Below are 24,782 nucleotides of genomic sequence, written 5' to 3' on the forward strand. Positions count from 1 at the left end.
GTCTGTGACTTCATGTCCATCCCATTGTTAATGTTGCAGTGGAAGGCAGAAAAGAAAGCAAGAAGGAAGTTAAAATAAATGTTAATCTATTTTTGTGTAACTTTGTACGTGTTGCATACTGTTTGCTGAGCATCTTAAATTGGCCGTGTTTTTCTAGATCAGACTGACATTTTTGTATATTACAAAGAAATAGGCAACTTGGTTCCTGTTTCAGATTATGTTCTCTGTTATTTTTTGACTAAATTTCTTCTACAAGTTTAATATTTTTTCACATGTTCTTTTATTTCTAGCTGGTTTATATGAAATTTTGCATGTATTTACATTAAAGTTTTATCAGTACGCTTCAATGCACCTTCATATCAATGATTGAAAGTTGTGTATTTTTAATATTAAAAAGAATAGGGAAAATCTGTAGTAGGTGATACCAGAAGATTTTCCCAAGAAAATTCAAGGCTGAAAAGCATCTTACAAAAATAATCTTTTTTCATTTTCAGTCTGTCTTTTAAATCTGCCGTGGATCTTGACACTTTTATGGCAAATAAGTTCTGCATTAGCTGCATTTACCTACCAAAGGGATTTTTTGTGCCATGCTGTTCCTGCAAAATAGGAAAAAAAACCCTTTCCATGTAATCCACAGAACAACAAGTGTTACAAGCTTTAAAGCTAAGGTGGCTTGCTGCCATTTTCCAGTTCTACCTATGTGTGTGGATTAGATCTGAAGTCTGACTGTCAACCAATTTTTAGTGAATTTAACTTTAAAAATCCTGGAGAGAGAATCCTGTTTCATAGGTATCTGGTGCAAACACTGTTCATAGGTCTAATGAGCATTTGAATTGCACTTGGGAAGCCAGATGTAGTTCCTAATTTATGGTATTTTTGATGGAGGAACAGGTTCAGTACTATGGAAAAACCCTGGCCTTACCAGGATCACTAAGAATTTTCCCACTGAGTTATTTTCCTTGACTCCACACCAAACCCATCTGGTAAATAGTTTTAAACTAAAAGAGGGTGGATTCAGACTAGATTTTTTTTTTTTTCACGATATGGGTGATGAAACACTGACAAATGTTGTCCAGAGACGTTGCAGATGCTCCATCCCTGGAAACATTCAAGGTCAGGCTCAAAAGGCTCTGAGCAACCTGATCTAGTTAAAGATGTCGCTGCTCACTCAGGGAGGCTGGCCTTAGATAACTGTTAAAGGTCACTTCCAAACCAAACAATTCTATGCTTTTTTTAAGAATTCTCTTTTACTGTTGCTTTCCACAACTGATACAGGAATAATTGATGGACGAAGAACATCCTAAGTTCAGAATGACAGCTTTTTGAAGTTTTTTTCTGTATGTATTAGAATTACTAGCAGAAAAAGTGCTAGTTATTTAGAGGTTTGAGTAAACAACACTGAGCAGAGAGTGACTACAAATTTTTTTTTAATCAATGTAAAAATCAGCAAATCAAGGTAGTTCCAGAACTGTTAAGAGAGAGACAGTGGAATGCTACTGAAGGGCTTTAGATGATCTGTCAAGAAATGAATGTTTGTGAAAGAAAATACTTCCTGAAATAGTAGAAGCGAGATGTAAAAAATTATTTTAATTTTTTTGTTGTTATTATAGGATTAGACATTCATTAATAAAATTGTATGAGGGCATATAATGTCTTTAATGGATATGGTGATTTTTAATTTACAGAAATGGTTTTATCTTGGATTGTCAAGCTCAGTTGATTGTCCCAATGCATACAAATGAATTTGATATTTTCCACTGTTATTTTATAATTCAGAATTAATTGGCTAGTGAATCCAGATATAGACCACAGATGTTTAAATCCGATTAGCAAAATAAACCACCTTTCTTTAATGCAAAACTTACTATAACAGGATGCATATAATTTTTTTTACTGTTTGCATTGCACTGTAGTTTATTTTCATCTGGCAGCTTGTTTGTCCCACTGAAGTGAGTGTGGACCATTCATGGGCCTTACTGGTGAAATTTCAGCCCTCAGTATACAATCCAGTGCTTATGTTAACTATCTCAGAAGTTGTATACTAGAAATTTGTCTAAAATAGCGAAGTACTGTTGAGGCTGCCTTTAATGTAATTTTCTGTTAAGCGCACTGAACTTAAGGACAGTCTTTTGCTGTTGTTAGGCAGCCTTACTGCCGGCTTCTCCTACAATTGCAGTAAACCAGCGGTTCTCAAATAGTGCCCTGTGGTTTGCTGGAGACTGACAGTGCACTTGCTGGTAATCCACAGAGAGTCCCGGAACTAGCAGGTACTGGCTTTCCTCCAAGACCCCATCCAAGTGTTCAGGAACAGTGGAGTGGGGGAGGCAGCCCATGCCTTTGGTGCCTGCAGGCAAAGGAGTACCTCTGCTCAGCTCCTCTTCCCTCAATTTGAGAACCCTAACATTGAGCATTTGAGTTGCTTGTGTTTAGACTATGTTGCTGCTTCTTAATCATGCATGTTGCCCCTCCATTTCTGTGCAGATTGCAGCCCTCCTCCGGAAGAATCTGCTGCAGGTATGTGCATTCATGGCTTCTGCTTCTGAAAATTGCAGAGGTTTGTTCATTATTAACAGCTGAACAACTGCTTTGCTGTTAAGATTGACCACTGTGAAATGGCAGTGCTCTGCAATATCACGTGAGTTACCTAAGCATATTGAGAAGTTATTATTTCCTAATAGTGCAAGGGGATATCTGGTAACTTCTCATTTTCAGGTATGGGAGAGCACTTGTTCATCATCTCTGGTTTCTCTAGTTGTATTTTAGCAGACTATTGTAGGTGACAATAATTTGAGATCTGTTCCAAATCTCATTAAAAAGCATGATTTGTGTTCCAAACATACCAGCAGCTAGCCTGGACTAGGTCTCTGGTTGTTGTAAATCTGCAACAGCTTGTTACATCTCCATTGTTTCAGGTCATCAGCCAAATTGTGCTACCTAAGGGTCTTCCCAGTGGAGTCTATGGTAGTTTTTAAAAGTTCTGGTCATCTCACAGAACATAAGAGCAGAGCTTAGAGTAGTGGTGTTCGAAGTTGGTTGATTTGATAGAAAATATACTTTCAGTAATAAAGTTCTGTTAACAAAATTATTGAGGGGAAGACAGGAGAACAGGGAAATTCAGGTGACACTTGAAGACTTAAAATCCTTTCACATTTGTTTAAACGCTACCAGTGAAATGTTCCAACCTGGTTTGAGTTTGGGAGGGCAGTGTTTTTTATTACTATTTACTGTTAATAGCAACTACCGTTGACTAAAAGAACACAGGTGAGACACCTTTCTGAAGTAGGGAGCAAAAACCATTAAAGATATTTATGATCTGGTGAAGTTTTGGTTTTTCATGGACAAAATTTTAAACCAAGAGAACACACAGCACAAAGGATTTTTGCTCATTTCCTCATCCAAGCCATTGCTTTACGTGTGAGGGTTGGGGAAAAAAAAAAAAAACAAAAACAAACCAAACGATCAAAACTAACAATTGCTTTATCTTCAGGCAGGCTGGTGTACCACCAGTGTACTTTGTGATTACCACAGATAAACATATTTCAAATGAAATGCTGCCAGACACACCTTAATTTCAGATTTCCACTGAATCAATAGTTGCATGCATGTATGTATATCCAGGCAATGAGATTATGACAATGTGCTGGAGGATGGTTTCATGTCTTTTTGTCATTTGCCTTTGGTTATAGAAAAGCTCCTGAGTGCAGTAAGGGAAACACTGTATCATCTGTGTTTTGCTTTTCAAGTGTTCACAGGATCACATTGTAGCATCTGATTTCTTTTGAGAGAAAAAACTTAATAGAATATAAAAGGCAAGCTGTAGCTCATTGCCTGTTCCTTTGACGTTTCCTGTTTTTGTTTTGGTGGGGGTTTTTTTTGTTTGTTTTTTGTTTGTTTTTTGTGGCATGGAAACAGAGCCAAACGACTTCTTCTTTATGCAATTTATTAGGTTATCTCTCTACCACACAGAACAAAAGCAAAAAGGATAGTTCTGTTAATCTTGTCAGTTAAGTTTCTGTTAGCAAATTTCCAAAATTCCCCTCCTTGGCTGGTTGTCAAAGAAACTTTTGTTATCACTAGCTCTTAGTCCTACCTTTGAGACAAAAATTGAAGGTTCTGATCTCTGTGTTGCCTTGTCCCTGCAGCCAACCAAGCGCGGGGTTATGTGTGTTCTAGTTTGTGAGCAGCAGTGCTTTTTAAATATAAAACACATTGTTCTTCCCTTTTAAAAGATAAATGTTCTGTTTCAACCTTACATTAAGGAGACGAAAATCAAAGTACTATGCTATTTACTTGGTATAATGCAGAGAGAATGGGTTGTGGTATAGAATTAGAATAATTTTTTGTACAGTCATGGAAATGTTGTTTGTTTTTTTTTTTTTAATTGGTGGTTGATTTCAGGCAAAAGATTAAAGAGGGAAAGAAAAGAAACTGATCTTGTGGGCCGTTTTAAGGCAAAGCAATCTCTTGGGAAGAAGGAAGGCACAATGTCTGAGGTCCTGAAATAGAACTTTGGTAAACCAGTTTAATTGCTGTTTCCTGTGTAGGACCTTGAACAGATTCCCTATGGGACATAGCTCGTGTATTTCAGTGGGAGTCAAGCTCGCAACTGCTTCCAAGTATCTGGCTAACTCCCATGTGAATCACTATACTTAGTATTTCTTGCTACCTAGCTCTAAGCCTTCAAAGCTGCTCAACAGACAGTGGACACTTAAAAGAGCACCTACATGAATTTTTCACCTCTCAGCCTTATTATTCCTGTGCTGCAAAATGGGAGAGAAGTATCATCTCACTGAGATGCAATAAGATGGTGAGGCAGTTGAATGACCTATGAGTCCACAAAAGATTCAAAAAGATATTTGGGAGAAATCTCATTGACAGGAATGGCTAAGCAGAAGTTCAACATTTTTGTTATATGATGGACTTCATGCTGCCTGTCCATATATGCACTATGAAAGGGTGTGTTTGAACATGCACATGCAATTATACACACTTGTGTATATAGGTGTTCATGTTTCTGTTACGCTTTCCAAATCAGCTATTGTATAGCCTATTCCATGGGCACAGATCTGGGAGCTATTACATGGTCAGTAAAGTCATACTAGCCTTACAGAGTAAACTTCTCCATGTTTTCCTCATGTGATAACCACTTTGTGAAATTATTTCTTTAATAATAAACATGGAGTAACCAGCCAGCCAAAATAAAACAAGTCCTAAATGTGAATTATCAACAACCTTGGCTTGCAACAGGAAATTTCTTCTTAATGCATGCCTCTTGGTTTCAGAGAATGTACTTAGAGTAGTGATAATTTTTTTCTTTTCATCAGGTGAATGGAGTGAAGCTCTTTATCCCTTGCTGACGACGCTCACAGACTGTGTGGCCATGATGAGTGACAAGGCAAAGAAGGCCATGGTCTTTTTATTAATGCAGGACAGTGCTCCAACAATAGGGCTCTGCCTTAGCCTGCAGTATCGCAGGGATGTTGTCTTCTGCCAAACTGTGAGCAAACAAATATGCATGATTTGGTTGTAATTTGACATGTGTTGGGGTTTATATGAAATATAAAAGATTACTCTTTTCAGAATTTTTTTCAGATCTATTCTACTCTCAGGTTTAACACCATGATCTACTCCCACAGGCTGCGCTATCCTGTCCTTACTAGTCACATGCATTTGCATATCCTCTCAGATATGCAGTCACTACTTTAAAAAAAAAATTAAAAATATCCCAGAACTGGTGAGGATGTACAGCTGTCTGCAGAAACAACCTTTGCCTTTCAATGCCATCAAACTAAAAACAGAAGCAAAATGTGAAAGAGGGGTAAAAGCCCATGAGCCAAAAGTATATTCCCTTGATTTCCTTTTGTTGTTTTCTGCATTGAGAAAGCCAGAAGGACCTGCAGCTTTTAAGGAGAGAACTCCAGCTACAGGGAGAGTGCTGTTTTTCCCTAGAAGTTCTGTTTCTGGGCCTGCTGGGGTCTCTTTTTGTCAGCTGGTGTCTGTACTAAAAATACTTCCACATTTCTTCTGCCCAGTACACTTCTGTGGTGTGTCTACTTCTCTGTGAAATCAGTATCTCATTCATTTATTTCCAACAGCTTATCTCTTGGATATTGTTTGGTTAGGCTGCTGTCTGAAAATGTAAATTAAGGGAATTTTTCTGTACAAACCCCACTTCATATTGCAGATAATTTCTAAACACAATGTTTCAAATATGTTTACTCATCATAAAAATAACTTTATTCTCTTTTGCATGAATCTATAACAGTCATTCACCTGTATACATAGCATATGGTAATCACCTGGGAAATTCCTCTGTTGACAAAGTGAATTCACACTAATACTAATCTTAGATTTCAGTATTGATCTTAGTACTAGGTCTTCAGGACTTTGTTCTGAATATCTCGTAGCAGCAGAATTTGAATCTCTTCATAATGCAAACAAGTATGCTTTTTTATGCTTTCTTAAAATACCATTTAAAAAATATTAATATTTTATTCATGCTTCTAAAATTTATGGCCTAAAACTAGCTCTGTTTCTTTTCCACCTATAACTAAAACAATTCTCCAAGGAGACTCTTTTGTAATTCTTAACTTGCAGACCCTGGTGAAAGTGATTGCATCTCGAAAACAGATGCAAGATCAACAGCAATCCCATTTGGGGAGAGCTTGTGAGATGAAGACAGAATGCCCTAAATTGTCATATCATGTTTGAATGCTTTTTTATTTATGCATGTTTTGTTTTTTTCTTGGTTGGTTGTCACTCTTCCTTGCAGCTGAAGAGAGACATTTAAGGAAAAAGACCATCAGTCTAACAGATTTTATGTCACCTCTTGTATGTGATACTGTTTCTGTTTGGGGCTGAAGAGCATTTCATTATTATCTGTCTTCTCTCTCACAGCTGACAGCTCTCATTTGCGGTTTCATTATCAAGCTGAGGAATTGCCTGCATGATGATGGATTTCTAAGGCAGCTCTACACCATTGGCTTGCTGGCACAGTTTGAGAGCCTGCTGAGCACTTACGGTAAAGGCAAAGGGCAAGTGGGTAGTATCAGCTGCTGAGTCAGCAAATTCTGCATGAAACTGGCTACCAGAGAATATAAGTGTTTGTGACAATCTGCAGCTCAGCTACAAAATAATTTTGAAAAACCCAGATTGTATCTGGAGTACTTAATTAGGTAACAATTGAATATCTTTGCATGTAATTATTAATTCTATAAGATAAATTGTACTTGCCCTGTAATGCCAATGATTTAAAAAAAAAAAAAAAAGAAGAAGAATCATACTGATAATTTCTTCAGGAAAGAAATGGATTAAAATTTTGGAAAGATGGGAGAAACATCGCCCAAAATATGCTTTGTGAATATTCTTGACCTCCTGTAATCCTACAGTACAAAGATTAAAAAGAGAATACAAAAAGGGAAAGTGCTTCACCAGAAAATGTTTCACTGTGGTGTTTTGACAGCCATCTGGGTGCCGGTTAGGGAATGCATTACTGAACAAATGTGGAATACATTGTAACTTTTCCAGTATGCTTTCCCAAAAGAAAGGATATCATGGCTGTGACAATGCTGAAACTACTAGCATCATCTAAATTGGAAAATCAGTGTATGATCTACTTGGAAAATGGTAGGATGGACTGTGTGAGTGTTTTCTGAACTTTGCTAGACCTATACAGTCAATCACGACACTGCAGTCCATAGGTCAAGGCAAAGACCTGGGGTCCAGAGCCCTTTTGTTATGAGACCTACAGTCATCATCAAATTGGTAAAGGGAAGTTGCATGTAATAAGTAATGATTATGATTCCGTTTTATTTCCTTGATTTAGGTGAGGAGCTGGCAATGCTGGAGGACATGAGCTTGGGAATCATGGACTTGAGGAATGTAACCTTTAAAGTAACTCAGGCCACATCAAATACATCTACTGACATGCTGCCGGTCATCACTGGAAATCGGTAAGAAGAAAGAAATGGCAGGAGAAGGAAGAGGAAGTGGGGTGGGACTGTAGATGGGAGAAGCAGTTATACTGCTCTTGAAATTATGTGCTTTTGTACTGTGCTGGTTTTCTCAGAACTTCAAAGAAATGTTTTGAAGTGGACTTGCTCATTTTTACTGATGTTTCATTTTACAAGGAGCTGAGCTGGAAAGAGATATATGGCAAGCCTCAAACCATGGCAGTGCTTTTATGAATAAATATCACCTTGACCTAGTCTTCCACAATCAGAAACCAGAAGTATTCAATCTCTTCTTAAGCACTTAAGCTGTTTTAATATTTCAAACTGACTTTTGAGGATGATCTCAGTTTCACTGCCTTTGGTCAGTACTTTGTGTCTGAAATTCACTGATCAGTTGATCAGTGCTTTACTGTGTGCCACTGAATAATGGCCTGCTGTTAGCACAACAGGATGTGGAACACATTATCAGGTAGTTGGGCTGCTGCTGAGGTGAGGCTTATTTAGGATCAATTTCCAAACTATCCAGGGCAAGCTGTCTTTAGTTTAACAGATGCTTGTGAAACTCCGCTTTTCCGCTTATTTTGGCCTCTTTGCTGAAAAGAGATATTTTCGAGTTTAAGCTTAAAAAGCAATTTTTGTTTTAAAAGCCTGAAGTAACAAATGTTTACATCCTTACATAAAGTGGAATGGGAGCGATCTGTTACAGCTTTATTATGATGGGAAGTGTTCACAACAGTCATGCTTGTTGTAGTGTGGGCTGAAATTCCCTTCCCACATTAACAATGCCAGACTAGCTCAGTTCTGAAGCAAATGGAGCTGTATTTACAAAGCAAAAACTACATTCTACAGTGGAACGCAATATATACAAAATATACAGTGTTTACAGTATTTACAAATATGTACAATTAACAGAAACAAACAAAACCCTCCTGGCCAAAGCCAAGAAAGCTGCCCCCCTGCGTCCCCCTTCTCTGCCTTCCCCAGACCCCCCTGGCAAAAGGAATTAAAAACAAGAAGCAGAGTGGTTGTTAAACTTAGCTTTTCAAGGTCAGTATGCGGGTGTATGTTATCTCTGAAAATCAAAGCCAGAAGAATGCTAGAAGAACTCTATTAGACTGCCCAGCAGAGAAACACCAGACAGGCTAACAGACAGACTGAGACTTTGTTTTTAGTACTGACTCTTAAACGTTTCTATCTCTCCAATGGAATTGTTTAGAATAATCATTATTTTGCTTTCTTACACCCAATCGTGAATTATTTACTTTCTTTTACTTTTCTGCTCCAACTCTATGGAAAGAAATTAAAGCATAGCCTTAAAACCATTACAATGCTTAAGTTTGAATGTCGCATTCTGCTTATCAGCTGGTCTTGCACTGTTTTTTAACATGGGGCTGATGGGCCACTGCAACAGAATTCTTGCCCAGAGGGAGACAGTTCATAGATGAGGATGAAGGTGTGGAAGGACAGAGGCCTCACAAAAGTCATTGGTTTACTGTTTCTGTCTTTAGACTCTTAGTTTTGAATCTGTTTTCTGGAGGAAATAAGACTTATTCAATTACAGCTTCACTGTAGCTTTGCCCAGTTTTGTCCACATCTGAAAAAGCTGGAGTTCTCAAGGACAGAAATATTTAGAAGAATTTTGTTAAGGTTCACATGCAATGAAAAGTGCCCTGACTGAAAGAGCTCTACAGTATAGCCATGTATGTCACAAAAATTCCTGAGACCTGTTGAAGTGGCTGACAACTTGTGGAAAAGTCCTTTCAAATAAAATCTTTGTTTGAAACTTGCCATCTGCAATAGGACACCAATCAGCAGGAAACCAGTCTTCACTAGTTTCAGATGATAGTGTTGCTTATTATTTTGCTGTCTAGATTTTATTCAACAATGAGAAGAAAGAAATCACACATTTATTTTGGTGCAAATTATTGGGAGCTTTACATTTAGAGGTGAAAAAAGTTTTTTTTGCTTTCAGATATAGCATAGGATTTGCATATTCTTCCAATGTAAATGTTGGACAGACCAGTTTCAGTTACCCTCTTATATATATCTCAGAGCTCTTTTGCTGTACTTGAGAGTATATGCTGTACTTGAGAATTCTGCAACTGTAAAGACATGGATGTAGCAGCCAGACAGCTGATAGGTTAACACACAGCACAGATGCCACAGCAACTTGTGTCTTGGCAGTTCCAACTCAGGGTAATATGTTATCTGTGTTGATGTTATGGGTTAAGATAAACTGTGTTACCTCTCATTTGCAATGAGATGAAGTATATACAATGCTCCTTGTTTGTAGCTCAACTGATCCAAGGTAACCTCTTGTGCTGCAGGAGCAGCTTAAGGCCTGACTCCTAAGATCCTGTATCAGTGCTTTTGTTAGCTTCCACTTCAGTATGCTTGGTTTGCTATGATCATTGCCTCTATCCTTCTGCTCAGAAATGTCAGTACTAGTTACAGTATTGAAAAGTGTATCCTTCAATGCATGTGCATCATCACTAGACTTTATCGTTGTAAAATCAAATTTTTTACTTTTGATGAGATGGGATGCGATACAATCTGGGGTTTTCTACCCAAGTTGTACAAGAGCTGCAGTATTCATAATCAGAGATAAGTGACCTTTTGTCAGGAAATTGGCAGATCTGATTGAAATGTCCCCGAGGATGTAAACTCAACATTAAGGATTGCTGCAAGTTTGTGTTTTGAACTAGAATAGCTTTTCTTATTAGGAACAAGCTGTGGCAGTTCCTTAAAGTCATCAGTCTTGACTGATACTTGTTTTTCAATAGTTGTATTATGTTCTGGATGTTATCCCTCTTTACATAAATAACACATTCTTGGAACGTAGCTTTTGTATCTTTATGTCTAATAGCTGTTTATTCTTTGCAGTGATGGATTTAACGTGAGGATCCCTTTGCCAAGCGCCTTGTTTGATTTGTTGCCACGAGAGATTCAAAGTGGCATGTTACTGAGGGTTCAGCCTGTTCTTTTCAATGTGGGAATCAATGAGCAGCAAACACTTGCAGAGAAGTACGTATTCAGTCATGCAAGCTCAACCTTAATGGCAGTTCAGCAATCTCCTGTTCCAATGGAAGCATGTCTCTATGGAGTTGCACTGTTGAATTACTAAGTGGTTCAATTTCTCCAATACATGAACAAGGGAATAGTAAATGAAGCTGTTAAATGCAAAACAAGCCTTGAAGTGGCATGGAGCTGTGGAGCTTCTTACCTTATGGTTTTAAGTCTAGTGCAGGTTCATATGGGTCAGAAGCGAATTTCTAGAATGGGAAATCTGTTATGGGCCACAGAGGTCCTGCTTGTGACCTGAGACCTCTGTAACAGTCCAGTACAGGCTGAAAGATCATTCTGACTATTGCTGTGGATTTGCCCTCTTGATCTTGCATTCTTTCCTAGACTCCCTTTTGCTGGCCACTGTCAAAACCCAGAATTGTGAGCTAGATGGGCCTCTGTTTTAACACATCCTCACAGTACTTATGTAATGCAGCACTCATCTTGTAAAATTGAAAACTATAATGATGTAATTATATCTGCTAGGGAAAATGTTCGGTTTTGGAAGACTCACCAGAGCTTGCCTCTGTTATGACCATATCCTGTAAAGAATATATTGACAGAGCACTGATCTAATGGGGAACTGCAGTGAAGTCAGGCACGTGTGTTTTGCGATAGCAGCCTTGGTACTTGACTGAAGTGTGCAGTGTGATGGGGGACAGCTAGGAAAAGTCTAACAAAAGCATTCTAACAGTTGCTGTTGCCTATAAAGGGAGCCCAAGGTGAGCAGCATAGTTACAGATGTCAGCACTGTGTGTGTATGTAGATGTGGTTAAATGAGATGACTCATGGCATTTTGGACAATGTTTATTTATAGTCATGGATATTTGCTCCTAGATCAGTATTTCTCATTTCCATATCTAAGACCAAAGTTCTTAATCCTATCTACTGATGTAATGGCTATTATTTTATGAACTAAACTAATAAATTTATTATTACAAGTTTTACTTTATTCAAAATTATTTATTAGATACATATTTTATATTGAAAGAGAGACACAAAAGCCAAAGAAATTTAAATACTATCTTCTACAAGATTTTTCTTTCAGCTTCCTTCCCACTTTTCCCTTCATACCCAAATATTTTCTTTTTCTGTAATGAATCGCTACAACACTTCTCTGTTACACTTTACTCTGCACTTAAATGGTTAGGAATTTCATGGGATGAATCTTGGGATGAACAGTTCATGGGATGCACAGTTTTCTGATAGTCATATTGCCAAATGCAGTTATTTTGAGGAAGAGGAGAAATCTTTTGCCTTGATTTTAACTGTAATCTTCTTCACCTTCTAAAGGTTTGGAGACACCTCACTGCAAGAAATAATTAACATGGAAAGCTTAGTGCGGTTGAATTCATATTTTGAGCAGTTCAAGGAAGTTTTGCCTGATGATTGTAAGTACTTGGTAGTTAGTGGCAAATTTGGTTGAACAGCACAATTCAGTCTGTTTTTATCGTTTGTTTGCATCATGTTACTTGTTTAAATATTGATGTTGCTCCAAGATTAGTAACCTGCAAAAAGTGATGTAACTTTATATAAAAAAGTATTGCTATCAGATTCTGAGCCCTTGAAGTTTAAAATAATCTGAATACATATTTCCAGTTGAGTTTAATTAAACTCGAATTTGTTTTGTTCATGGTACTAAGTAATCAAGAATTGCATTAATTACTGTAAGTTTTGACAATTTCAAGGAAACATGACTGAGTTTGCAGCAGGCATCTAGGAACACCTACCTTTGTAAAAGTGATGAATACAGGTAAATAAGTACAGTTTGTTTTGTTTGCTTTATAGGTCTACCTCGATCTCGTAGTCAGACGTGCCTGCCTGAACTGTTAAGATTTCTGGGACAAAATGTACATGCAAGGAAAAATAAGAATGTTGATATCCTTTGGCAAGCTGCTGAGGTATTTATTAAGCTAAGCACCTCTGCATAGTTCAGCTGATTTTCTGTAAGCATATGTATTTTCCACTTTTTTGTTACTGATATGTCCAAATGCCTTTATTTGCTTGCATGTAGCTTTGAAATGCTACTAGATTAAACCTCCTCTAGAATGAGACATGGGAAGATAAAATGTATCTTGCACATCAGTATTTTCTCTACAACTCATGCTACAAAATTTTGGTCTCTCAAAGATGACAATTTTTGACATCAAAGACAAAAGATACACAATATTTTTGCCTCTCTAAGGAGAAACACAGGTGTATTCTCTGAAAGAAGGTTATATCTGAGGAAGGAATTATGAATTGTGTTCCCCATTTCTAGGTGTGCCGCAGACTAAATGGTGTTCGATTTACAAGCTGTAAAAGTGCCAAGGATAGGACTGCCATGTCGGTCACCCTAGAGCAGTGCTTGATCCTGCAGCACGAACATGGAATGGCTCCACAGGTCTTCACCCAGGCTCTGGAGTGTATGAGGAGGTAAGAGTTTGAGTGCTTCACTTAGTCCTGAATGAGGAACCATGCAAACTGCAGAGGAACAGTGGTCTCTGTTTCTATCAAAGGGAGAAAAAAAAAGTAAAATGAAGTCAGAAAACTGCACAACTGGCTGCTAGAATTCATCCCTCCCTTGCATGTATTAGTGAATTGCATATGCTAAAGCTGGTTGTTACCTGATTTGCATCAGATGGGCTTTAGTTTTTAGTAGTGAATCAAGAGTTTTCAGAGATGCAGCATGGAGAAATGTGTTTTCAGTTACTGCTGAACTTACAGAACAAGAAACTGGTGTTTCTTTGAAAGTTGTTTAATGTTGAGGTTACCTGAACTGTCATAGCACTGGTTTTCTTAGTTCTAGATCAGGCAGATTTCTCAGGGATGAGCCATCTTTTGTCCCTGGAAACATAGACATCTGCAGTTTGCACTGGTTGGCTGTGTGTATTCTTTAGCAGTGAAACACTGCTCACTAGGCAAAATGTCACAGTATGAGTGTTTCACAATACAGCAACCAAATTTCATCACAATGTGTCAGTGTGCTGTTGTTGTATCAATATAATGATGTTCTGTATTCTGAAGCAGCAGAGACATTTGCAGAAATAAATACTGTACTAAAAAAAAAAAAAAGAAAAAAGAAAATCTGTTTACTGTTGTTCAATGCCTTGTTTCAAGCACTGCTGGAAAACTCCGTAACTCACATACCAAAAGAAAGGATAAGAAATGTAGCTTTAGTCTTTATCAGTGTAGTTCAACAATGCTGTTCAGTCCTGTTTTTCAACATTCACTCTTACTGAATGTATTGTACTGTGTGTCTTCTCACCAAATTCTCTAGAGTGTTCAATTCTCTTATCCTTTCTGTATGTTTTTGCTGTTTGACCCTTTCTTACTCTTCAGTTACTTAGAAAGAAAAGGTCTCGCAGAACATCTGCAGCCTCCTACACTAATAATTTGTCTCTTTTATCCACATCTAATTGAATGTCACTGGACTTTTTTTATTTTCTCTTTTTTTGCTGTACTTTTTGCTATATTATTAAAGAGGTAGTATAGTAGATGAGAACTACATTTGGAGACTAATTAAACCTTGTTGTTAGAAATACTAAGTTAAAATGGAGTTAGGTGGCTCTGCAATGTCTTTATTTAAATTGTGCAAGAGTAAAAACTGGGTAAGTATAATACCAGCAATCTTGTCACTTTAAATTAGTTGCTGGTTGATGTGGTTTTTCTAATGCAGCTGTGAACACTGTAGAGACAGAGGTTAACAACATTATTGTTCTGGACCTTCAAACTATCAATTTAACATAACACAGGATCAGATAAAATATTGACCCAAGAAACACAGTGCTTTATATTGACCTCCACAGGGATAATGGAAGAGGGCAAATTTCATCAAAAACTTCAGCTCATGTCTTCTAGCAACATCAGGGACTTGCTCTGACAGGTGAAAGATATGGCTTTCTGCCCTTCTATTAAATTTTTGACTTAAGAGAGGTTATGCAGCCCTGGGTAGTTCTAGAGGAATACTAAAATCAGACCATTCTTCAAGCTCATCACTCTTCTTTGCTTCTCATTGCTCTTTGTGGTAGGTGGTTGTATTTTTCGAATTATTTGCCAACTCTGCTTGGGAACAGTGGCACAGAACTAACAAAGCTTAATGAGAGAGAGGATTATGGAACAAATATGTAGGAGTCCTACTCCACCCAAACAAATTTCAGCCTGGACAAGATGACCTGACCTAGATGACAAACATAGGAAGTGAAAGGGCTGCAAATTACTTCCAGAGCGTTTAGAAAACTTGGCTTATTCTTTTAAACTGGTGTAATGATACTGGAAAAGGAAGGTTTGGTTCAGTCTCATTAAGACTTCTGAAGATTCTGAGTCATTTGGAAGGATGGAGAAGTACTATTAAGTTGTGGGACTCAGAGAAAGTAATCTCTTCCCTACTGGTAAATTTCCAGAGAAGAAAAGCATTCTTGCTTACACGGTTCTTGAAAAATTAAAGCACCTTCTTCTTTGTGATATTGGTCTTCAGAGGAGTTAGTCTCACAGATTCACAGATTGCATCAGGTTGAAAGGGACTCTCAAAGGACATCTTTTCCAACCCCTGCTCACTGCAGGGACACCTCCAATTTACTCATCCTCAGGGACTTTCTTTCCTTCTTAGTCTTGTGATAATGATGTACCCATGATAATTATGTTCAGTGAGCATGGAAATCAGGGAGAGAACATTGCGTGCTTGTTGTAGAGTCTCACAGAAACTCACAAATAGGACTTTGTGACTTTCACCTTAGCAATAGGTATCCTATTAGAGTGAACTCATGTTTCTGTAAATGAGTTGCAGCTTTTCCAGTCTCAAATTAAATATTGGTAACTCACAATTTACAAATAGTAAAATCATGATGACATGTCTGGAAGTCCAAACTACAGGGGAAATGACTACCTGGACTACAATGGCAGCTCAAGAACTAATGTCCAACTGAATTACGTAGTCTCTTCCATCTGCAGCAGTGTCAACACTCTTCACTAGACCTGTGACTCCCTGACCTCCCTTCAGGAAATATTCACCTGCTTCACTATGGAGTCCCCCACAGGCAGTTTGGATATCTGCTGCACTATCTTCACAGCTGCAGGGAAAACACTGCTCTAATATCTGGACACCTCCTCCTCTCCTTCCCTGACTTTGGTGCTCACAAGACTGTTCCTTGCATATTTTCCTGTCAGTCATTGCTGCCATGCTGTGCTAGGTTAACACAGTCTGCTCCCACCCCACCCTCCTCTTTCCCCACTCACTGATGGGGTTAAAGGGCCCAGGAGGCAGAGTTGTTAATTGATAAGGACAGTTTACTACTCTGTTGCAGGGATGTCAGATTACATAAAAGAAAACAGGTAAGAAGGAGAAAAATACCTGTCAGACAGAATCCTGGCTGCCCCACATGACCCCTGTGAAATTGAAACCAGAAAACAAAAGGGCTGAACCCCAGCTCAGAAACTAGGGAAGAAACACAAAAAGCCCAGAAAGGAAACTTTACAAACTACAGAATGTATTACAAGTCCCACTGACCCTGGCCAACTCCTTTCCTGTTATGCAGTGAGCATGACACTCAGTATGGTGTAGAATATACAATCCAGCCTGCTCTGTAGCTCCATACCACTGGGTGGGGGGCAGCCCCATTTCCCCATCACTTGTCCCCCCTTAGTGGGGCCAGTCAGCCTAAACCAATACACATGCAGTATTTTGCTTTTTCCTACGCATTCTCTCCCTGAGGCACCATGGGCTTGGCTGAGAAGCTCAGCTGTGCCTGCAGTGGGTCTGTCCATGGAACCAGCTGTGTCTGGCATGGGGCAGCCTCGGCCTCTCCTCACAGCAGATTCTCATGCAACCAGGATTAGCAGGGAATTGTCTTTGTCCTTTACCCTGGCCCTCCCATAGAGGCAGTCTGCTGATGAATGTTTTGATTGAAGACACTGCAAAATTTGGTATATTTGGTATTTCCAAAAGGTGACATTTCATCCCTCAGGTGGAAGCATCTACATGGGTTAACAGTGACAAGGAAAGCACTTTCCAGCTTTTGCCTCCGTTCCCACTGTATATGTCCATGCATAAGTCTTTGTGTAAAATCAAGTAGCTTGATACTAATTTTTAATGGTAGAGGTATGACATGTGATATTAATAATGGCATCAATGTCACTTCGAGCCTTTCTTCCTTCTTTGCCTTCCAGCCTTCCTTCCTTCCTTCCTCTCATTGTTTTACTTCATTATCTATAGCCTAAAAAACTTTTCTTCCTCCAGGCTATTCTGTTGAGCCTTCATCCACCACTTTCCAGTCAACATTAACTTTCCACTTACTGATTCTTCTTATCAGCCACACCTCTCTGACACTACAAAGATTATTGGGATTTGTAGGTATCACAGATTCAATCTGCCCTTATCCAGTGTAGGAGTATAGACACCAGATGTGAAAACATATTTTGATTACCAATTTGAACATGTTCATCTAGATAAGAAATACAATCGATTTAGTTCCCTGCTTGCCTAATTCCACTTGACTTGAAGTGTTGCCTGAAGGCTATTTTTCTCTTTCATGACATCCAGGATATCTTTGATGTCTTCCAATACATTGTCTGTTAGTTACCGAACCGTGATACACAAGCAGCAAAGTTGGGTATTGCCTTTCGTGGCTGAAGTGAGTAGACTTGTTCTAAGTGGATTGGGGTCACAGGTTGCGTTCAGTTGTTGCTTTGTAAACTAGAGTTGAACTGCACAGGGTGTAGGAGTGATCCAGAGTGAAACACCATGCTACAATGGCTCATGTTACCTGCAGAGGTGATCTCCACAGTAGGCCTTTGGTGCTCAAAGCAATGTAGGAAGCAGGGGCATAATAAGATGAGCCGTGCAGCATGTCTTGCCTTCACATGCATATATTGAGGCACTTCAGAAACATGCATTTAAAAAGCATATAGATACACACTTGAATTCATGCTGAAGGAGATAAATAAGTGGGTGGTTTGGGGTTCTTTTTCTTTACATATTGAGCAGATAGCAAGAGGTTAAATTACTTCACTGCAGCCTACATGGAAAGATGTTTGAAAGGGTCAAATACTACAATGGTTATTCATGTTCAGCTTGCTTTTCAGAGCTCCACTTCCTTACAGCATGCGAAAGCATGGCAGAACAGCATGGGATATTATTGCTTGGTAATCTGAAAGAATGAACATGGAAAACCATTTTTGTTCAACCTACATGTGTTTATTTTCAGTAGACTACAGTACTTCTTTCTTATTTTTCTCTTTTATTCTCTTTCCCTCTCCTTATTTCTAACTCTGCTGATACATATTTTTGAGATGTTTTTCCACTCTTTCTTTACTTCATCTTCTGGTTTTTTTGTGCTTTTTTTCCCATGTTTTTTCATTTTCTTGACCATATTGTGTTGCCATCTCTTATTATACATTCATTTGCATGTCCGTCTTCCTTTCTGTTTTATTTTCCCTCCTCCCAACCTTCTTCCTTTTCACAGCATTGGAACACGGGAGATAGTCACCCAGAAGAACTTGAGTGGCTTGGTGCCCATCCGAGATTTCAGACTAGATCCCAGCCTCCTCTACTCTATTCCTTTATTGGCTCTCAGCCCCAATTTACTGATTGTGTGGCTGTTTCTGAGCATAGCATACCTGGTGGCCAGATTACGTTGCAAGTGAAGATAAGATTAAAAAAAACCGCAGAAACAAAAAAGTGCTTGAATGTGTATTGCCACTTGGTACCTGCTGGACAAAGGAATGTGTCATAGCATTGTCTGCCAGGAATTATTATTATGCCTTACAATTTTACGTTTCTATTGTACTAAACTGTAAATATACATCAAATTATTTTATCAGAAAGAATTGTATTGGAACTCTAAATTATTGTTCTGCTTTCAGTGCTTGTAACATAGTCTGACATTGGCCTGTTACCTCGTTAATTTAGCCGGCCTGAAGATCTCTTACCAAGTACAGTTTTGTGTTGTTTCATGTATTCCAGAGAAAGGAACTCTGTCTGAAAAGAATTTGTATCTTTTTGTATATTTAAGCTGTATGCTAATCTTGCCTTTCATTTTTACAAGGTATGAAGAGAAACATATAAACATGGGTGGGGTTTATAAGAAATTGTAAGACATTTATTTAAAGAAACAGATTTCTACCTTCATTTCAAAGCATAATATCCAAATCACATTGCTGAGCAATTTGTAGAACCATAGTCCTGTTCCTTTCTCATGGTTAAGTATGTTCTAATAGACTAGTGTACCCACAGAAGAAACAACTTGTGGTGCACTGCATGAAGAATTATTTGACTCTATTTTTAGATCTGCATTTTGTAATATATAGAAGATAGAGAATGACTTGTGGTTGGGAAGAGGATGTAATTGGCATTAGCCTGCTAATGATCCATATCTGTTTCAGGTGCTCTGTTACAGAACTTATTCTGAAGCAGGGTCATTATCATCCTACAAGTTAAAGATACTGGTCTTTAGTAGTTCAGGCAAGAAGAGGGGAGGTATCAGCTAGCTCCTTCAGTAGATGCGTTTGAGGTTTTCCATTGGGTTTTGCTTTAATCACACTAGAATAATACTACTACTGTTATTTCCATTTTTAGGTGTTGGACAGCTTTAATAAATTATAGTGTTGATAGTGACTTAGAGATAAATGAATGATGGCAAGTTAACATTTAAGTGGCTTACCTTGTTCAGTCATGCAGAATAACTGCAGATGAAATTTGGCCATCATCTAGCTGTAAAAACAAACTGGGAGAGGCCTATTTAAACTGTTGATACAGTGGTCTGGCAGAGCTTGTCAATAGCAATAGCTGATCAAAAAACTTAACCTCGTTTAATGTAGTTTGCTAAATTCATGACGGGACTTGCCTTATTTGGTGCCTGAGATGACAGAAAATTTGGCTTTTGAGGAGAACTGTTGAAGTACTGTGATTTCTATTTTCTACTATTATTAACTCGCTCAACAACATAGGTAGCTATAACTTTTACTATCAACTTGAATGGAGTTTGAAAGCTTGTGAGACAGGTAAGCTTGAAAGAACGCAGAATAAAAATTAGAATAAAATCCTAAATTTGGTGAATATTCTAACTGCAGGGAAAAAAAAAAGAAGTATACAGTTACATTTGTGTCTTCATGAAATCAGACTGTACAGTACACTATCTCCTGGTATTTTTCCTCACTGTTCTTCCAATATTTTTGTTTTTTAAAAACCAAAAACCTAAACAACCAAACTATCAAGATATATATATATTTATCTATCTATCTTTATTTATATATATATATATATATATTTATCTATATATGCTATTTATTTTTAGTTGCAATGAATTTAGGTAAATCCTTACTGCTCTGAAATTTAAAATCATGGTATGATGGTATTGGACATATCCATGTCCCATGCTGATACCTGTTTCTCTGTACATAACTCTTCTTTCTGAATAATGCTGGTTCATTTGCTATGGGTAACAAAATTTACATTTTTACAAAGTGAACAAATGTCAGGTTGGTCTGTGGCCTTGTTCTTGCCATGTGAAGAATGTCTGTGTTCAGTTTAACAAGATGTGAAGGTAACTTTAGTAGGCATATCTGCTATCTACACTGGGCTGCCTGAGATTATTAATCTGTTTAAATAAAGTATGAAGGCTTTGCTCATGATTAGCATTAGGGTTGCAGTACTGCTTATGTGCCTCCAAGAGAAGAAACAAGGAACATGAAATGCTCTGTGAAATACATCTTTGTCATCATCTCTCTGGTTCAATTCTACCATAGTGGGACTTGTGCAACAATCAGATGCAGAAGTCTGTTAAGAGAAGAATGATTCGCTTTGGAGTGAAAACGCTTATCAGACATCTCATATCTACTAGTTAAACTTACTGCTCTTATTAGTACTCTGAACTATTATTTGTGCAATTTCTTTATGAATTTATATGACTGCAACAGCCTTTGGAGAGGTTCTGTAAAACACAAAACATTGACAAAAAATAGTGTCATGACACATTATCCATTCTGTAAAAGGCAGGCACAGAATGTGCTCGAGAGACAAATTTTAAACTTTTTTAAAGCGAAACCCTACAGTGTTTTATGAAGTCAGATTGAGTGGTGTATACAGAACACAGTTACAGTCAGTATAATTGCTCAAAATTAGAAGAACAGTGAGGTCAGTAAGAGCAGAGAGCTTTCCAACTGAACCAGAATCCAGATCCTCCTTTTGAATCAGATGACCACAGTTTATATGGTTATATGCTGCAGCCATCCCCAAGGCAGGAATAACATGACATTTCCACCATAAGATTGTGTACTGTACTCTTTGCCATGAAGGTCTGGAATGCATTGTTTAGGTTTCAGCTATCAGGGAAAGACATTCTACTGCAAGCCTAAATTGATTTATAATATATTTAAAAGATAGTGCTTCCTCTTTGTACATCTGGTTTTGAATATAATAAAAGGAACTCTGAAGTAGATTTACAAGTCTAAAGAAGCCTTTTAACTGGAGTAGGGTTTTTTTATTGTAGCACAGAACCTTTGTAATGTGAGTCAGTTGCACCAAAACATTGGGTAAACATTAAATTCTGCACAGCTTTGTTTCCTTGGGCATGTGACTGTGAGCGCAGCCAATTTTTTTTGCACCCACACAAAGCTGCTATTTCATGATCAAGATTATTTTTTAGACTGTTTTCTTTTTCAAGTCAGTTTATGCATGCTGAGATAACTGGAAATTCATTATTTTTCTATCAGCTCTGATCTTAAAGTAAATACTGATAATACTGATATACAGGGAACAACAAAATTACGTTAAAGCTCTTACTGAGAGAACAACAGTTTTTCTTTTTCAGTGTAATATTCTAATAAATTAGCAGAACTTCTTGTGAGCTATCTCTTGGGAATCCCTTGTGCAATGAAGCGGCATGTGAACTCCACAACAGTGTACCCTGAAATACATGAAACCATTATGAAAGAACTTTTTCAGTCGATGCACTGCTGCTTTTTAGAAATGCAAAACTAGCAATCAGACATAGCATGTGTCCATTATGTGTGCTTCTTACTAGCATTGTATGATAAGTCATCATTATTAATATTTGCAGTGGCAAATTTAACGCTCATTAAATATAACCAACTTTTTGTTAATGCTATAAAATAACCAGTTCATTTCATCTTAGTTTAAGTCTTCTTTTTTTTCTTTTTCTTTTTTTTCCCCTTTTTACTGCTGTCATTTTTTGTGCTTGTTTTTTTTCCCCAGCGAGGGTTGTCGGCGAGAAAATACAATGAAGAATGTTGGATGTCGCAAGTATGCATTTAATTCCCTGCAACTGAAGGCTTTCCCAAAGTATTACAGGCCTCCAGAAGGAACTTACGGAAAAGTTGAAACATAAGCATACTCTGTCCTTTAATTGCTGTTCCATTAAAACATGTGGATACACTCTAGATTAATACATGATTTTGTCATCCAGAAGAGATAAATAACTTTTTTTGTACGTTTCACTAGGTTATACAGAGCATGTTACTTACAGAATTGGAATCTATAGTAACAATTATTCTGACACCTTAGCTTGAGAATAGTGTGATGACTCTCTGCCCGTTTAAATAGCCTTCAGTGTATGTAAGATGAACAGATATTGTGCTACTTAATAATTACCTATATGCAAATAGCTAGGTACCTCCTGGATGGACAAGGAATGGCATTTAGGCAGCTGTTTCACATGACATCTTTTTATACTGAGTTGACTGAGATTGAGCTTTTCTTAAACTTTTTAAAACTGAGAGTAAAACTCCTAGGTTGTAAATAAAAAGGGATTGGATCCTAGACAGTTTTAACAACTGTAAAATGCATAGTTACAATCAAGAAACAGAAGTTTAACTTAAAAATACAAACAACGAAACCCACCAAACAAATTAGCACAATAAAAGCCAGGAGTATAAATCATTTTACTGTATATAGGATGCCATCTTCATGTATGAAATTAACAACACATAAAAGGCCAGGCATATGAGGTCTAATTTCTAGTTCTGTTCAAATAAACTCCTGTTATCTTTGGCAGATAAGGACTTGGGCACACATCTTAAATGGTTTTATAGTGTTTCAGAAACGTAATACATTAATGCCAGCAATGGTTCCCCTTGCCCCTCCCCAGTCTAAGGCAAATGCAAGAAGCAAGCTGCTAACGTTGCACATGACATGCTCATGTTCCATGGTATCCTCTAGTAACACATTTTTTACCCATGGCTTTTTATAGCACTTCTGGGTTGTAAGCATATGGATCTCAGGGTGGGGGTCACATTTTTTTGACTGCTGTTTGATTTTATTTTTTTACATATCAATTTTTTATGTCCTTACAAAGATGCTCAAAGTGCCCAATTCATCCCCATTTACTCCCAAAATGGTTTCTATTTACCTTTGCATTTTACTCAGGCAGATGTTCAAAATCCTGGGAGAGCAAATATGATGCTTTTCAGGGTATTTCCAAGGAATGTAGTGACTCCCCGTGTTAGAAAGGAACTGCTCGTGTGCTACTGCTAATGCCTGTGAACCGCAGGCAGTGTTTGATAGCATTTGAAAACAAAAATCTTCACCAGATTTCATCCCCAAAGAATGCCTTTGAAGTTAAATTTTGACTTCAAGTCATCTCTAGCTTTGTTCAGCACACTGTGCTCATTCCCTCTTGTTTCTAAGGATATAAACTTTAGAATAGAAAATTCTAGTCATTTATTCTTGTGAGACTAGCAACAGCCAGGTAAGTATATGGCTGTTTTCTAATTTCTTGCTCCCTCTCACTGATGTTTGTCTGTGCTGTCACTGCTCTATCAATCAGCCATGTTCATTCTGCTCCCATGTAGGTTTGGGGGTTCCAGGTCTAGCAGTTTTTGCATTTTGCTTTTTGCAGTTTAACACTGAGCAGCACGTCACAAAGCCAGGTCAGAAGAGTTCTGCTGAACTAGGTTGTTACAATTTTGTTATTAGTTGCTCTAGGATAACAAAACACTGAATTCTGTGCAAAATCAGTGTATGGGAGTATCTGTCCATGTCTGAACAGGTCATCTGCAGTACAACAGTCCCTTAGAACCTTTACAAACCCTGTCCTCCAATTAATAAATTAGTATTTATTGTATTTTATTCATAAACAAATGTATGGTGAAAAACTTTTCAATGGGATCTCTGTAGACATGTTATTCCATTAGTTCTGCTCAACCTCCAGCTCCTGGCTGTAGCATTATTAAATGCTACAATTATTTTGCTATAATCTATATTCTTTATATCCTTTAGTTTTTATGAGTTATTTTATTTTGTGTATTTCAAACATACTTAATTATATTTTAAGTCCTGTATTATTACACTAAAAACCTTCCAACATTCAGCTTCTGAAGAAAATAAGAAGAGGTCTACTGTAACAATTATTAGAGCCACTCGCTTAGACCATGGCCAGCAATCATTAGATCAACTCTAGATCTTAGTGATCCTTTATTTATTTTGTATATCAATGTAATCAAAAAAAGTTGATGAATTTTGTATGTGCATGGTTTTTGCTCACCTTTTTAAAATGGTGGAATATCAGTCTCCAGTACTGCATTATTTTGTTTTAAATACTCTGATTTCAGTATGCTTACATGTAAAAAAACATTGTTGTCCAACTTTTTTATATATATATGCCATTGTCAGTACATGCACATCAACAGGCTCGTTTAAAGGGCGCTATGAACAGCAAAATCTTGAGGAGTTCATCAAAAAGAAAAACTGTGAAACTTGAAATCCACATAGGACGCTTCACAAGGGTGGAGTAAGCTTTTCTGTTGCACAGGAGAGGTGAATTTAAAGATTACTGT

The 24,782-nt window shown here is 37.7% G+C and overlaps 1 protein-coding gene across 8 annotated transcripts in view; it reads left to right on the forward strand.

Annotated features, from left to right (window-relative positions):
- The window catches only part of INPP4A (inositol polyphosphate-4-phosphatase type I A), a 43,916-nt gene extending 20,785 nt beyond the window's left edge, over positions 1-23,131 (forward strand). For 5 of the 8 annotated variants that reach the window (XM_054386986.1, XM_054386946.1, XM_054386994.1 and 2 more), the window contains 9 exons: positions 2,482-2,514; positions 5,325-5,497; positions 6,898-7,021; positions 7,826-7,952; positions 10,836-10,976; positions 12,309-12,406; positions 12,804-12,916; positions 13,276-13,430; positions 22,204-23,131. In XM_054386986.1, the coding sequence (XP_054242961.1) occupies positions 2,482-2,514; positions 5,325-5,497; positions 6,898-7,021; positions 7,826-7,952; positions 10,836-10,976; positions 12,309-12,406; positions 12,804-12,916; positions 13,276-13,430; positions 22,204-22,336 (1,097 nt within the window). In that variant the 3' untranslated portion in view covers positions 22,337-23,131. Of the gene's footprint in view, positions 1-2,481; positions 2,515-5,324; positions 5,498-6,897; positions 7,022-7,825; positions 7,953-10,835; positions 10,977-12,308; positions 12,407-12,803; positions 12,917-13,275; positions 13,431-18,454; positions 18,636-22,203 lie in introns of those variants that run through there. The other 3 variants (XM_054386954.1, XM_054386962.1, XM_054386978.1) reach the window with 2 other exon arrangements.
- Positions 23,132-24,782: the final 1,651 nt, after the last annotated feature.

Source organism: Indicator indicator, chromosome 1 (assembly GCF_027791375.1).
Source record: "Indicator indicator isolate 239-I01 chromosome 1, UM_Iind_1.1, whole genome shotgun sequence".
NCBI classification, from domain to species: Eukaryota; Metazoa; Chordata; class Aves; order Piciformes; family Indicatoridae; genus Indicator; species Indicator indicator.